General features: G+C 36.8%; 1 protein-coding gene across 2 annotated transcripts in view; it reads right to left on the reverse strand.

The window, feature by feature from the left end:
• Nucleotides 1-15,380, reverse strand: part of SAMD13 (sterile alpha motif domain containing 13) — a 37,669-nt gene extending 22,289 nt beyond the window's left edge. The window contains exons 1-2 of one of the 2 annotated variants that reach the window (XM_087719388.1): nucleotides 15,166-15,380; nucleotides 3,399-3,483 (exon numbers count right to left, since the gene is read on the reverse strand). In XM_087719388.1, the coding sequence (XP_087575514.1) occupies nucleotides 3,399-3,451 (53 nt within the window). In that variant the 5' untranslated portion in view covers nucleotides 3,452-3,483; nucleotides 15,166-15,380. Of the gene's footprint in view, nucleotides 1-3,398; nucleotides 3,484-14,353; nucleotides 14,454-15,165 lie in introns of those variants that run through there. The other variant, XM_087719387.1, reaches the window with a different exon arrangement.
• Nucleotides 15,381-16,350: the final 970 nt, after the last annotated feature.

A 16,350-nucleotide genomic window follows, 5' to 3' on the forward strand; every position in this document is an offset into this window, starting at 1 on the left:
CGGTATGAAGAAAAAATGATAATGGAAGGGGAGAAATACACGTTTTTTAAAAAAAAAATCTTTTGCATAGTTGAGAGATTGGAGGGTTGTTTTATTACAGTACTCAAAACATGTAACCATTTGAGACAATCATGAAATTATTTTCATGTCTTGTTATTTTAGTTATGCGAACATTTATTTAATTTAACAAATTGTGACAACTGAATTTTAGTTTTTACAGCGGGAGTTGTACCGCAATTTATATGACACTATACCACAACTTATGTTTTCTTGTAACGTTGCTGAGCTTGTGGATGGTTCTCCCAATTGGTAAGAATTCTTGACCTTCTGGTATCAGGGTGATCAATACTCTTATCTGTTTTCACCATCCAAAACAGAGTTTCAACATTTTGTTCTTGGGGCCTACAATACATGTGGGTAGCCTTCGACCACAATTGAGCCCCAAAGCGAAACAGTTGCTAAGTGAATTCTGTCCCACTTTACAATCTTTCTTGCTGCCGCTGTTAAGCGAATCAGGCCCCACTAACTTTGTAAGGTCGCAAAAGGTGATCCTATGACCCTGGGACACGGCAACTGTCATAAATATGAATCATTTGCCAAGCCTTGGAATTTGGATCACATCACCATGGGGATGTTGCAATGGCTGCAAGTTTGAAAAACGGTCATAAGTCACTTTTTTTCAGTGCCATAGTAACTTCGAACAGATGGTAGTTGTTGTGCACATGTGCGCAGGTGGGTGGCCACGTACGCATGTGCACGATACCGCACACGATTTTGGCACACCTTTAGAAAAAAGTTAGCCATTACTGTACTGTACTGTACTGTACTGTACTGTACTATACTATACTATACTATACTATACTATACTATACTATACTATACTATACTATACTATACTATACTATACTATACTATACTGTACTGTCATGATGCCTGTTGCCAATCTCTGTCCTGCCTCTATCTGCCTCTCTCCTGATTCACTGCCGATTAGTGGGGTACTGATTTTATGCATGCACCCAAAATGCTTGGATTAATCACTCAATTGTCGCCCCTTATTTTATGCATCTCACAAGCTGGCAGAGAAACACACTTGCAAAGCAGGGGGCTATAACAAGAAAGGGATGTGTCTGGTTATCATGTCTCGGGTGACTTCCTGTGCTCCTTTTCCTATACCTCGTGCTGTCATTGATTTTTTTTTTAATTGCTCCCTCTATTACTTCAAATTTTATTACTTTTTTTTTATGTTGTAAATATGTTTTATTTCATTTCATTTTGTAGAATCACATATATACTGTGCATAACCGGGGCATATAACATTGAACAATAAACACAGCCCACCCTCTTGTCAACAATACCCCCCAAAATACAAACCCAATACACCACTTTGACCCACCATACACCCTTTCTTTCACCCCCCTCCAACTTTCGTTCTTCCCTCCAACGTTCCCCTCTATCCTACTTCCCTTCCCCCTCTATCACTCCTCTCTCCCAATACACTCCCTCCCTTCCTTCTCACCCTCCCTCCAATCCTTTCTCTCACCCTCTCTACCCCTCTTTCTTCTTTCCCTCTACTCCTCCCTTCGGTGTATCTCTGCTATCTATCAATATATTCAGCTTCTATTACTTCAAATTGAGGTTTTTTTTCCCCTTAGGGCTCCTGCCCTCTTTTTAGTTATATAAATAACAAATGCTGACTTCTAGCTTTCTCTGTACTCTTTTCTGCAAGCAATGGAAGGTGAAAGTGGGGTTGACCCTATCATTCCATTGTTTCACTGTTGAACAGGTACGCTCTTCCTGTACTGCTGATTAAGCAACCTTGTGTTACTGAACAATTTTGACAGATTACTACGACAGCACTGCTATATTTGGCATCTTAGAGAAACCACAGTGAAATGGTGGCCAATGAGCCAAATCAACGCCCAGTGAGGAGAGGACTGTACCCAGATGAAGGGAAACTGGTCACATTTGGCTTCCACCTACTAGCAATCACTTGATTATATTTACAAATTAATGAGACTCCATAACAAGGTTAAAACACTGAGGAAAATGATTGCTTTCACACCATGATAGGTTCCTCTGTTATGGGAACATGACTAAAAAAACAAAACCCAGATGAAAATGGGAAAAGTCCACTTCTTCGGCCACTGCAGCAATCTCCAGCCACGTTATAACTATTCAAGAGAGGGAACGATGGCAAAATCGCTGAGATGCTCTTCTTTCATCCTCACAATTTTGAAAAACCTATTAGCAGCAGGAGGAATGCCAGCTTTCGAGTCAGACATTTCCCTCTTACAACCACCACTAGAATTTTGTTTGATTGTGTTTGCAGAGAAGGAAACAAATGGATACCATATGAATTAAAATTACAGATGAAGCAGAGTATTAGCAATTATCTTTTATCTCCCTTTTGTGTGATGAGGTGGTGAGAGGATTATTACTTGTTACTTGAGGACTGGCAACAGCTTGAAAGATACAAGGGATGTCATTATTAGTCACCTAGAGGAAACCTGGTGGGCTCATAGCAAACCCTGCATGTTCTTAAGTGGTAGGTAGTCAGCATGAACTACTCCACCAATCTTTTTGTTTTATAACTGCTGATATCCCCCAATACATCCCTTGGTAAACAGGTTCTTTAAACATTTAGAAGAGTGTTTCTCAACCTTGGCAACTTGAAGATGTGTGGACTTCAACTCCTGGAATTCCCCAGCCAGCATGCTAGTTGGGGAATTCTGAGAGTTAAAATCCATACATCTTCAAAGGTGAGAAACTCTGCCTTAGAAGATATACTTAAATATGCATCAAAAGGTTAGGATTACAATTGAGCCTAGAGTAGACAGTGATGATATAAAATACTTTAAAGCAGAGAGATGCTTCAGACATGATATCCCTAGTCCAACAAAGATTTCAAAGTCAGAACAAACTCCATTTGTACTGACTATATTGTGAAGTTAGCAAAATAACATTCTTGTTTCAAAAGTTTTATTTCTTTTAAGGCAAACATTTCATCATTCCTCAATCAGTAAAACATCGAAGTACAATTTCTTGTATATCAAAATAATTCTAGTTTACCACCAAATTCTTGTCTAACCTAATATATACACCTCCCCCTCCCCCCTCCCCCTCCCCCCCAACTTCCCAGAACCTGTACACGGTATGGATTTCTAACAAACACAGTCTAGAAGTCTATTGAGAAAAAAAAAAGAAATAATTTTTTTTTAATAACATTCTACATTGACCTTAGCTTCTTCTTGCTGAACCAACTTTAAACAATTTAAATAACCCTAACATTCTAGCGATCTTTCAAGATAAAACTACAGCTGTATACTGGTTTTGGTACCCAGAAGAACTAAACTTCAGCTCTGTAAAATCAATAGACAACATTTAGGAGGACCACTTACTTTTCTATGTCCAGCGATCCGTTTTCCTTGTTTTCCATGTCAATGGACAGCATGGAGATGTCAATGGGATCTTTTATGTCAGGAACTAAATCAATAAAGAAAAAAAGGTCCATATATTTATATGGAATTGTAGTGAATGTTGTAGAATGTATTAAATCTTGCTTTTCCTGAACTATTTTTAAATAGAGAGAAAGAACAGACACAAGAGATTGTCACACTGCATAACTTTAAAAGCAACTTCAACGAAGTTTAAAGAAAAGGTCTTTTAATAATCAACAAAAAGTTTCCAACAGGTTGCATATTAATACATTTCAGTAAGGATTTTCTTAGCCAGAAAGATAATGGAGAGGTTTCTGCAAGTTATTATCTTTTATCCATTCTCCAGTTAGGAAATGCACAAGTGAAAAACTGGCGCTCGAGACTTGTCATGAAATCAGCACCTCCATTTCCACAAAATGTATTTGTATTTTTCTTTAAAATTCATCTTCCTTTTCAATATTTGGCCTCTATTTAACTTGGTGCTCTGGGCAACTGGATGGGCTCTCCCTGGCAACAGGTTTGACAACAATACTGAGGAGATGAATGAAATATGGGCATTGATAGCAGACTTTGAAATGACTCTAAGAATAAGAAGGCAGAGAAAGCATGCAGGGCGTGCCTTCTGGAATTCTTTCTAACTGCTTAATAGCAACACCATGAGTTATGTGACCAGAGGATTGGGGGTGGGCTGACGAACAAGGCAATCAATAATGACACAAGTTGCTGCCCCTCTGCCTCCCTTATAGGGATATACTGAATTGGTTTGTTGTTTTCTTTGCAGGTCCTGGTCAGATCTAGTCCATTTTCAAACTTGACTGCTTTGACTCATTTTGCTCTGACTAGTTTCACTCCCACATCACATTTGGTCCCACTCTATTTTTGGAGAGATATCCTGATGACACATAGACATAGCTCTAATTCCCTGTTCATAATTTCTTTCCAACATTCTATCGGTTAGAAAGAATAAATATGGGTATAGTTTAGCTATATGGTAAAAATATAGACCTCTTCCAACAATAGCCTATTCCATTCCATCAAAATTATATATACAGACAATCCCCTTTGGAGGATTGAAGATAGTTATTACAAGTTTCCAGGTGAGATTATCCCCAATAATTGTACTGGTATCAGTCTGAAATCACATATCTGAAAGGTAACCTGATTGGAGAAGATTGTTGTAAGCCTTCCTGATTTGCCTTAATAATTTCTGTTATCTTTTTCAGTATCTTTTCTAGCTGTCTTATCTTTTCCTAGCTTTGGTGCCATCACTGATTGAGCCTGCCAAGCAAAAATAGATTGGGACTAAGGTCTTTTCTACAAGAACATTTCCAGATCCCATACATCGTATGCACTAAATTTAATTTTTTACGACAATACTTGCTGTATTGTCAATCAATGTAATCAAATAATACAATATATGTAATATGAAATTAATTTTTGTGTCCTCCAGTCTAAGAAGTGGAAAAGAATGGGGAGAATTTAGAAAAAAAGTATAGTGGTGCTTTTAAAAAAATATTTCAAACCTTTCTTCCCCACCCACATGCAAAAAGATATCTGTTTCATATTTTTCCATTCAAAGTGTTGCATAAATTGTTTGAAATGTGACAAGTCTATATGTATACAAAAATATTGTGCAAATATAATGAAGAAATAAACTAACACCTTTATTGCAAGAAAAGTAACACGAGAAACTTATTTGAACACAGAAAATCCTTAAGTTCTCCTACAGAGAACACTGTAACAGGATCTCTACCACACTGCCATCCAGATTGACTACAATACCTCTTATTTAGGGCGAAAACCCCAAGATAAATATAAGGTATTAAAAGATGCAAAACAAAGAAGAGGGCTTGGACTTACCAGATATGAAACTATATTTTGCTGCCCACTGCTAGGTTTGGATGAAAGAGTGGGTACTGTATTGCAAGAGATAGGCAGCTATTGGACTGTGAAGTCACAATTTTGAGATTTAGGTGGCATGGTGAGCTATGGTTTCATAAAATTAATATAAATGCAGACTTTAAAAATCAATATGTCAGGCTGGCTATTCTTAGAATATGGAATAAATATTAACTCAGATTCTTCTGAAATAATAATAAATAAAAGTAAGTAGCTAAGATATCATGATGTATTAGAATTTTCCCAAGGGGATTGCAAAATGAATTCAAGAGATTTGATAACAGGATACTTTTGTCAATGGTTTTCATGTACAATTAACAGTTTAAAGTGGATAAAACATTTTATGGTTTGGAACAAAAGTGAGACCGAGTTTGAAATAGAATTGTATAATAATGATGAATATTATTGCTAAAATGTATAAACCTTTGTTGAAATATGAGATAGAACAAGGAAAAAATGAATGATAAAATTGGCTAAAAATTTGGCTATTTGGCTAAATTTTTCATTGGAATGGACCAATGGAAAAACATAAAATTGAAAGGACTGAAACTTACATCAGGTTTTAAGGTTTTAAGCTTAAAGATCATTTTAATAAAATAAATAGTATTTCTCACCAGAGAAATGGTTTAGAATGTATAAAGGCATTTTGAATCTTTGCTAGAAATGTAAAAAGGACATTTTATCATGCTTGACAGATGTGTAAAAAAAATGAACAAAAATGATACAAATATATTAATTCAGATGAACGTAAAAATTAAAGTACAATTGAAACCAGAAACTTTTCTTTGTGGGCTAGTAGACAAGAAACTAAAAAAGTAATAGAATCTTGTTTTTAAATATAGCAATTGTAGCAAGACTATTTTATGCTCAAAATGGAAAGGTTTAACACTACCCACAAGGGAGGAATGGTTGGTGAAAATGATGGAACTTGTGTAGATAGATATTCACTTAGATTAGAGGGGGAAAAACATTTATGGCTGATTGGAGCCCATATAGACCTTTTTCATAAAACGGAAAAAAATAACTTTTGATGATTAGGAAAAAATCAGCTTTTCTTATAATTCTAGACTAAGAGATAACTTTGTAATCAGACCTGCATTCGATGCAAAGGAAATTAGAAACTTCTATTTTTTTATTTGTTCATTCTTTCTTTCTTTTTCTTTATTTTTGTATTCTGTATTAGTTTGAGGTAATTTTCAGGTTCTCTTTTAATAAAATGTATATAAAAATATCTCTTATGTACGGAAAGTATCTGTTGTCTTGGTGAACAGCATTCAAGATCAGGAAATGTAAATTATTTAAATTATTCTAAATTAATTTCCTCAAGACTTTGGGTATAATTTGAACCTCAGGAGACTTTTATTTAATTAAGGTACATGGATGTTTTCTAACCATTTACATCTATGCCCTGAGCTCCAAGTCTACATCTGTTTGTTGTGTGTTTGCTTGTGTGTGTCTATTCTATTAATTATTTGAAGTAATCCCACTGTTTTTTTATTTCTTTTCCTAAGTAGCACACCTACTCTCTCCTGGATCCTCTTGCGCCAAGCATGGTCAAAGAAAGCCATTGTTAACATTTGTAAACAAGTCTCAACTAAACTGGGCCTTACCTTTCCTACCACTGTTTTGAATAATTCATTTCTCTTTGGTAATATTTCTACCTGTTTAAAAAGAGTCTTTTTTTATTAATGAACCCCTGGAGATACACCCGTTTTTTTGCCTTTCCACCTGTACTAATTCTTGATATCCTACAAGTATTTGAATCCTTAAATGTGGGGGTTTTTTTCCTATTTAATTTGGAACCACAGATGCTTTTTAGCTATTTTCCCCCCAACTTCTAAAAATCAGTTTTCCAACTACCCAATGAATTTATCCACCATTAATATTACAAATCCCCAAACTCCCTCTTTCCCTACATATTGCTTATAGCTCCACTTTATCAATCACTTTATCCTAGTTGGTCAGGATTAAGTTTTGGCAGACCCCTTGTTCTTTTCTCTAGCTGGGGGCTGAAGCTGTCAGCAAATTGACTCCAAAACATATTGGATATTTAAATCCTAACAAGAGTTCCTTCTAATAGTGTCAGTATAGTTTGAAGCCCCAAAACTATATGATTCTGTAAAAGTATTGCCTTCTGTTGCACAAAAAATGCTATTCTAACTCATCACTGTCAAAGTTACGCACATATAGTGCCAAAAGAAATATAATTAATGCAATTTCCCAATGACTTAAGCAAATGCAGGAAGCTGCTAATTTAATAATTTGACTAGAGGCAAAGGAGTCAGTCCTGTGACAACAGCTAGTTCTATATTAATTCTTTTTATCTGGCATTGTTATCACTCAGGCCTGAAACATTATCATAATCAGCCTATGACTCACTAGAGTTTCTTGTATTGTATTCTCATCTTTCTCTGATTTGACTGGTTGACAACTTCTGATTTTGACCTAAATTCAGTCACTGTATCTGGTGTAACCTGGCCTATTCTTTCTCCCTTAGGCTTTAAGTTTTGGACAATGAGAGCGTAATTTTAAAATAGGGAAGCAGCAGGCGAAAGGTTTGATTTCACAGCATTGTGTTTGCAACTATTGTTCAGCCATTTTAGTGTCAAAACTGTGTTATCTGCAAGGACAGGATGGAAGGGGGCAGAAATCTTTCCAGCATCTTTAAAGCCACAGAAAACTGGGATTGCTTGACAAGTAATTCTCTTGTTCCTTTCTCCAGATTACCTTCTGGGTGAGCAGCAGGAAAAGAAGAGAAAGGAGACGGCAATCACAGCTCCAATATTATTTAGCCTGTCATGGCATGAAAAACAAAAATAGAGGAAGTATTTTCAGGCAAATAAGAGGAAAGGATCCAGAAAGGTGAATAGGTTTTCTTGTTCCTCTTGTCGGTAATTTTAGGGATGCCACAGCTTCATTAAGTCTGTTGTAAATTAAGTAAATGTCGACTCTTGCCCTTGGACTGGGTGACATGTCTAAGGAAGCGTATTTCCCACACCTGTGAAAAAGCAATGCTGAAGCTATTTTAGAGAGCTTTGATACAGAACCATGCAATAATGGCAGGAATCTGAAGGGAGAAAATACCATATTATGGTTTAGGATAGTGTTTCCCAACCTTGGCAACCTGAAGATGTCCGGACTTCAACTCCCAGAATTCCCCAGCATTCGCTGGCTGGGGAATTCTGGGAGTTGAAGTCCGGACATCTTCAAGTTGCCAAGATTGGGAAACACTGGTTTAGACAGTCTTTTCCCATCTGGGAACCTGGAAATTATCATTTGGAAACATCAGGAGATTTGATTTCTGAGGAAGGCCACTCTAGACTCTAGAAATTACAGTAGTTCTTTTAATGCCATCCTAACCTAGGGATTGCTTGCCTGGCAATAAAGTATAGCTTGAATTTCTCTGTCTTCCTCAGCCCAATGCATTTTGCAGAATCTTATAATTCTGTATCTAGAAAGAAAGGGAAGATGGTGGCATCTAACATGCACTAAAGGCCTATTACACAGATGAGGGGAAAAACTTCATCTCTGTGGTGCCGTAGCGTGTAATTAGATTTTATATATTAAAGGAAGGTCATTAGGAAGAGGTAATGATAAGTACATGTCTACTAACAGTTTAACTGCATTGTTTTTCTATACCTGCATATTACTGGAGAGTTTGGTCTATTGGTTAAAGGCACCAGGTTAGAAAGCAGGAGACCATGAGTTCAAGTCCTGCCCCAGCCATGAAAGCTTGCTTGGGTGATTTTGAGCTACTCTCTGACCCTCTCTCAGCCAAATCACCTCACAGGGTTGTTGTTATGGGAAAAATAGGAAAAGGGAGGGGTATTAAGTATGTTTGCCACCTGGAGTTATTTATAAAAATAAAAAAGTGAGAAATAAATATAGAAATAAAAATAAGGTGTGTGAATTCTCTCCCTCACTAGAGATTTTCAAGCAGAGACCATATATATCTACACCTATTAAAGTATACACTAATTCTAAATTTCTGGGCACCAAGCAGCTATTTGGATAAGCTTACAAGTCTTTTCCCAAATTCTATGATTCTGTATTTTGTAACCATAGCACATCTTTAATACATATGCATGTTCACTGTTTTCTTGGGAGCCAAAGTGAAAAAGAATTGCATTTTTTAAAATTATTCCTTCAACAACAGGCAGGCACGAATTGGCTATTTAGGTAAACATGATTCAAAGGTTGTATTCAGGTCTTTCTTTTATGTAATGTCTTACTGTAAAACCTTTCCCAGCAAATAGAAAAGTGAAAGAAAATATTTCACTTGCTAGGTGTCTGACTGTTTGAAGTAACAAGAGTTGAGAAGGCAAGTTAAAAAATAGGGCAATTCTTACGCTTAGAAATTAAAGGAGACAATGATAGCCTTTGTTGTGTTTTCAGTAAAAGTCCTCCTGCCTTTTTCAGAACAGCACACGAAGCTCCAAAAAATCCAGGATTTGCTTATGTTTATGAAATCTAGAAGTTTATTTTATCACTTTACACCCCAAGCCACTTTCTTTGGATTGTTTTTTTTTTCTTTAACAGTAACCATAATGTTTGGTAGTAGGAAGATTCAATAAAAGCAAATGGCTTGAAGAGATTTAAAAGAGCAAAACAATATATTGTAACTTTATTCTGTAGATAGAAGATATATAGATAGCTTCCTTACAGAAAATGCTCAGTGACCAGATTATTTCAAACCGATTCCCATACCCCTAAGGACTGTTATCTATGGCTGTATACACATTCCTCAACTGGTATCACATCAAAACATTTTATTCTCTTTATTCACTATATTCAGTTTCGTAAGAGTGGGATATGAGTCAAGGGGGAAAACCATGTCTTTGAACGTATGTACTGTTAAGTAGAAAACTGGAGAACCAGTTTGCTGTAGTGGTTAAAGTGAGTTCTAGGCATGAAAGCCTCTCAGTTCAACCTGTCTCATAGGGTTGTTGTTGTGGAGAAAACAGGACACAGGAACATTAAGTACATATGTACGTACAAAACACATACAAAAAAGGCAAAAAAACAAAAATTAATAAATACATAAAGTAGGGTTTTTGTAGAGAGAGAACTCCAACACTTAAGCTATGCTTGCTCCTATAGAAGCTTATCCATTTATTATTTACAAGTAATCTTCAATTACTGATTCAGGGACCACTCGAAGTTAAAACAGCTCTGAAAAAGGTTTATGACCAGTCCTCAAACTTATAGCTGTTAAAGTGTTCCCTGACGTCACAATTCAGATGTTCGGCAACATCATGCAGTCACATGATCACTATTTATTACCGTCACAGCCAGCTTCTGAGAAGTCAATAGGAAAGCTGGCAGGAAATTGCAAGTCACAGACATGTGATGTTGAGCTTAACGACCCACAGTGATTCTCTTAATGACTGTACCGGAACTGATGTCAAAAATTTGGTGCAGTCATGTGACGTTTCACTTTATGACTGCATAGCTCAGTGGTGGAATCTTAGACCTCTAAGATCTCTACGACTGCAGTCAGACTACTTATAATTTTTCCATCTTGTCTTCATTGTTGCCATGTACCTTATGTGTGGAATGGAAAGGACAACGAACTGGAGATATTGACTACATATGTACTTCTGCAGCTGTACAGAAGTCAAAGGAAAAAGCATTATTCATTTTGCTTAGAAACTAATTATCTGCACTTTAAGTGCAAGCAAGTAAGAAATATTTGTCAAGTGCCCACATTAAACTGTTCCCAATTCATGTTTGCCCAGTTCTATGAGGTTGCATTCTAATGTGGTTTTCTGTGATCCTTAAGCATTCCCTAGGGTTTTCCAAATATGGCTTTAGTTTTTGTAAGAAAGAAATACAGCTGCTTGCCCAAACAATTAACAGTGTTGTTGAATGCTTATCACCGGTCAAGGTTCTAGCTTCCATCTGCTGTGATGGCAAACTTTGTTGTGCACGGAGGTTCCCTCCTTCTACAAAACTTCATCATCACGGCTGGTGGAATATGGGACTTCATGCAATCAAAAGAACCCAGCAAACTTTCTCCTGTGATCAGAATCCATGCCTGTAATCCACATAGGGTAATTTTTCAATTGAAGCCCTATATTCTTTTTCCCCAAGTATTTTTTTCTCTCTCTGCAATTTTGAAATAGAGTTCTGAAAACCTGGAAGTCCCCTTAACTTATCGATATCTCATTTATGTACCAGAAGGGAGGGGGCAGAGGCAAGAGAGGAAAATTTGACTGCATATAATGTTTGAACAACAAAAATGGAAGGAGAGATGAAAGGAAAAACTGTAGACATATGCTGAAAACTGTCTATTTTAAAGGCACTAAATATCTGGAATCAAGAGTCCACTCATTAAAAGAAGTTAGAATAGTTAAAAATTAAAGAAGCTGAAGTATAATATATCTGGACAGCATCTGTGGAGAGAAGGCTGATTTAGAATTTGCAATGGTAACAGCAATAATTTTTTCTCTTAAAGGGTTTCCTAAGCATTAGTCAAAAACATCATTAAAAACCAATAACACTCAAACTTTTAAAAAGAAACTTTAAAAAGTGATTTAATCGACTCAATAACAAAGCTGCAAGACAAAACACAACTGTCTTTGCTTAGATTCTGTATTACTCTTCCTTACTAGTTTGGCTTCTATAATAGTTTTGAGTGTTCAAAGTACTTTACCTACATTTTTTTTTGACAATCACTTCAAGGATACATACACATATTACGTATTTCGGATTGAGAAAGCTGAGAGCTCCTCTATGTAGCCCCCAGTTTGGTGTTGTGTGCACCCCACCTTCCAAAACTGAAAACAATGGGTAAAGCTGCTTGTGCAGCACACAGTAACTCTTCTTCTGAGTCTCTTCTTGAATTGGAAAATGATTCTTCCCACTGGCCATTGAAGGAATTCTAAAAGCAACAGTTAGCAAGCTCCTTGCATTTTCCCTATTATGGTCTATTTTTACAGTGCTGAAAAATAGTCTAAAAAACCTGACCAGCTCTTTGGGGAATGGTGGAGGGAATCAAATTGTCCTTTGACACAATGTAAAAAATGAAATCTCTTTCTAATCAAGCCCCATTCTGTGGCTAAGGAAAAAGTCATGCTCATCCCACCTGGTAGTCTTTGGGCTATTCCCCCCCCCCCCCCCAGCTCCCTGGGACTGCAAAGTGGAATAAGAGATGATTTCTTCTCAGATTCAACAGAAAGCTTATGTCGAGGTGAAAGTGAGGAACCTATGCCAGGAAACGTATGGATAGAACAACAGATATCTGAATAAGTAATTTCCAGATTCATAACATTCCTTCCTCAGCCACTATATGGGCACAAGAATAAAGAAAAAAAATGGGGAATTTGTGAATGAAACTGAATGTTAAAAGTATCAGGATTCAGAACTGTCTGAAAGATTTTCTACTTTCTGATAAACTGGATTCTGCTTACACTGTACTTCAATAGTGGCAGCAATTAGCTGATTTTGACTGCTTTCAAAAAGCTAAGCAATTTGATGTGACTACCAGGAAATCAGGAATGCATGGTTAGCCCTTAGATGTTAGGAAAATGGGCTTTACATTTGAGTAAAACAATGTTTGGTAGAAAGCAATGCAAACAGGTTTCATATTCTGAAGAAAACTACACAACTCACCAGGACTTGACTAGACAGACGTTGACAAAGGACATATTTAAGACATGCCCCATCCTCATCATATTTCAAAGTTGAGGTTGGTACTGAAAACAAAATTTAAGGCTCAAGCCCCAAGACATCTTGCAAATCTTGCTTGTAAAAATTCACATCTGTGTGGACCCAACTGTCAGTAATATAATCCTCATTCTTTTCCCCCAACCCTCCCACAAAGAAAGTATCTGCAACACAAAATAGCATCTTGCAGGTTGGCTGCATGTGCTTGCATGCACACTTTGGCATCTAAAGAGAATGCAATTCTTCCTCATGCAGTCTACGTTTATTCATCCAGAGGTTGCTCAATTTTTAAAACTAGTCAGATTGCTCAGGGTTTTTGCTGAAAAAAAAACCTCTTAAACTGGCTATCGTTTGATTCAATTATTTATCATTACTCTGGTTCAGGAAGGTGCCACCCATAAAAGCAAGAAAAGATGTGTAAAGGAAAAAAAAAACTAACTTGGAGCGAATTTGAGGTCAACTGCCATGTTTGATGCTGTCCACCTGAATCTTAGCCTATTTAATTTGAAAAATACAGATGTGTGAGAAACGAAGAATTTTATGGGTAGCTCTCCACCTGCAGTGTCCAAACAATTTTCTTTCTCAGACATCCTTGTCAATGTTGTAATAGTTGAAAGTGAAATCAAACCACAAGCAATTTTCCTGTCATTTAAAAATCATAGCTTAAAGTTTTGCTGTGCATAAATTATTTCATATATAATTTGCAGTCTTAAATTTACCCACCAGTTTTAATAAAAAAGATGCAACGTTTTGCATAGCCTTCAAAACGTCAGAATCTGCTTTTGAAAGATGAAAAACAACTTCCTAACCCATTCTGGACAAACTTAAGAGGGGGGGGGAGCAGCATTTCAACTGAAATGCAAAACAAGACTGAAATAAACAAACCAAACACCTCGCATTTTTCTCTTTGCAATACTTTAAAAGATCCCAGTCCCCTCAAGGATACCTGCTAATAAAAATGATAATGCAAATTACATTTTTCCCACATTAAGACTGCACTTTTTTGCTTCTTAATAAAGCTTCCCTCCAAGAAAAAAAAACAGAAATACTGTAGCAAGCATTTTCATGGAGGAAAAATCACTACTGGTGTTTTCACAGCTCTCGGGCTGCATATATTTCTTTATCCCTTTGGGATCATCCTCAGTGCATCACTAAGTCTTGCTTTTCCAGTTTCGGATTGGTTAAATTTCCCTAAACACACACCAATATAAAACATGCCTTTTGAAAGCAGCTGCTTCAGGGCAACGTTTACAATTAACTAGATCAGGAACAAAGAAATGGTGGGGAAGAATTAAAAGGAAGGAAAGCATCCCATTCTAAAGAGAGCATCAGCAGAAGACTTCACTTACCTTTTCTCATATATACATACATATAAAGCCTGCAAAAATATTGCCTTCCTCCCAGCACAGCAGCAGCCACATGCCGAGTTCCAACTAGAACACCGAGCGGCCAATCAGAAGAAGCTGTCATGGAGGACGGCATGCTGGGAATCGTAGTCCAAAACTCCAGAATAGACCGTTTGGGAATAAATCGTATTTATAGACCCACCATTTTTGTGTTTTTGGAAAGCGAGTTCTTCGGATTAGCAGGTCGGAGTTACAATTCCGAAACATACCTCCTCGGGTGTAAACTCCACTGAAATCACAGCAGGATTTTGCAAATAAGGACGGGGTGTTAAAAAAAAAAATCAACAAATCGGTCCATCCTTCACTTACGATGCAGTCATATTTTAGAAGCACACACATTTATAAAGCCACGAAGTAAACGCTTGCACAAGGGAGGGGAAAAAATTAAGGCAAAGGATGGCGTGGGCGCGACAGTGAGAACTTAAATTATTTTTTCCCTAACTTAACACTTTCGTCTTTTAGGATTGTCTTGTAAAGGAAAAGATGGTTTTAATCCAGAAAGGAGTGTGATTCGCAATTAATTGAGAGGCAGTACATGCACCAAATTTCCTTCCAGTATACCCAGTATACTTCTAATAGTACTAATAATATTGAAAAGAGATCTGTCTAGTTTATAACTGGGAATGGACGGAAGTGCTGAGAATATAACATGAATTTGGTTGAATATATGTTAAAAAAAACGGAGCAAAGAAGTCAAATGCATTAAGAAGCCAAGAAATCGTTCCATTGAGGAACAGGAGTAATGACAAACTCACCCAACGTAAATGTTTTTTCTCTCTCTCTCTAGTTACACCATCAGCTAAATAAAGTTGGAATAATTTTTCTTATCTGGGTTCATAGATTCCAGAGTGGTTAGAGTTGACTAATGTAAACAGAGCTTTCTTCTTCAGAAAGGAAATTGAGAATTTCCCCTCTTCCTTAAACCAGGAGGACGCTATCCCCCTGGAGTAATGCTGCTGTCCCAGAGCTGCTCTGCTGGAGTAGCCCAAAAGGGGTGCCATAAATCCTGATGGAACCAAACCTTGTTTCTATGAGCATCCTCTTTCCACCAATGAGCAGTCAGTTGTCCCTGCAAAATTTACAAATAGGACATTGCAACAACAGGCCTTGTTCCTAAGAGCTGCATTTGTACACTGTATTTTATCTTAGCATTTTTGCAAAAAGGCAATGTCTCCCTTGAGTCAAACCTGATACTTGATTAAATCCAGAGTCAAGTGCTTGATGTAACAACGTTGTATTGTTTTCTTAGCAAGAGTAAGAGCGGTTTACTTTCCGTACAGTATTGTCTCTTTTAAGATTACTTTCCACTTCTCAGACTAGCTAGCAGTGGTAAGTAGGTTACAGCAGCACAGCAAACCAACCTCATCTGAGTTGAAAAAAATCTAGTCAGCTAGCCTGGTTGGAATTTAGATGCGATCTAGGAAATAAATGGGTTTTATAGTAGATCTGGAAATTGTAGAAAGGCAGTGGAAAGTAACAAGAAATAATATGGATGTCTCAATTTAGTCGCAAGAATCAGTAGGGAAGGGGTTGACTTTATGAAAAGCCAGATCATGATTTAGTTTTGTGATTCGGTGTTTTGCAAATCTAGAAAATGTTAAATGATGGATAAACATTCCGATGTGCTGTTTACACAGCAGACATGCAGTCTATATTCATTGAACTGCTTGCATATTTTGTGCATGCTTGTTGGTTATCACATTCCATGGCAGTGCACATCAAAATTAGAAAAAAAAATTAAAATAAAATACATAATAAAAACATACCTTTCTTGGCAATAGAGGTAGTAAAAAAGTCTGTAAATGTTACTTAAAGATTGGGTTCAGATATTTCCATACTGTACTTCATAATGTATGAATTGCAGCCCTGATAATTTATAAGCAACCACTGTCACTGAGTCCATCAACTTTGCTGCTAATCATACTTTTCTCTTCCACTTT

Source organism: Thamnophis sirtalis, unplaced genomic scaffold (assembly GCF_051295495.1).
Source record: "Thamnophis sirtalis isolate CommonGarterSnake01/CBP01778 unplaced genomic scaffold, rThaSir2_p1.2 scaffold_7, whole genome shotgun sequence".
Lineage (NCBI taxonomy): Eukaryota > Metazoa > Chordata > Lepidosauria > Squamata > Natricidae > Thamnophis > Thamnophis sirtalis.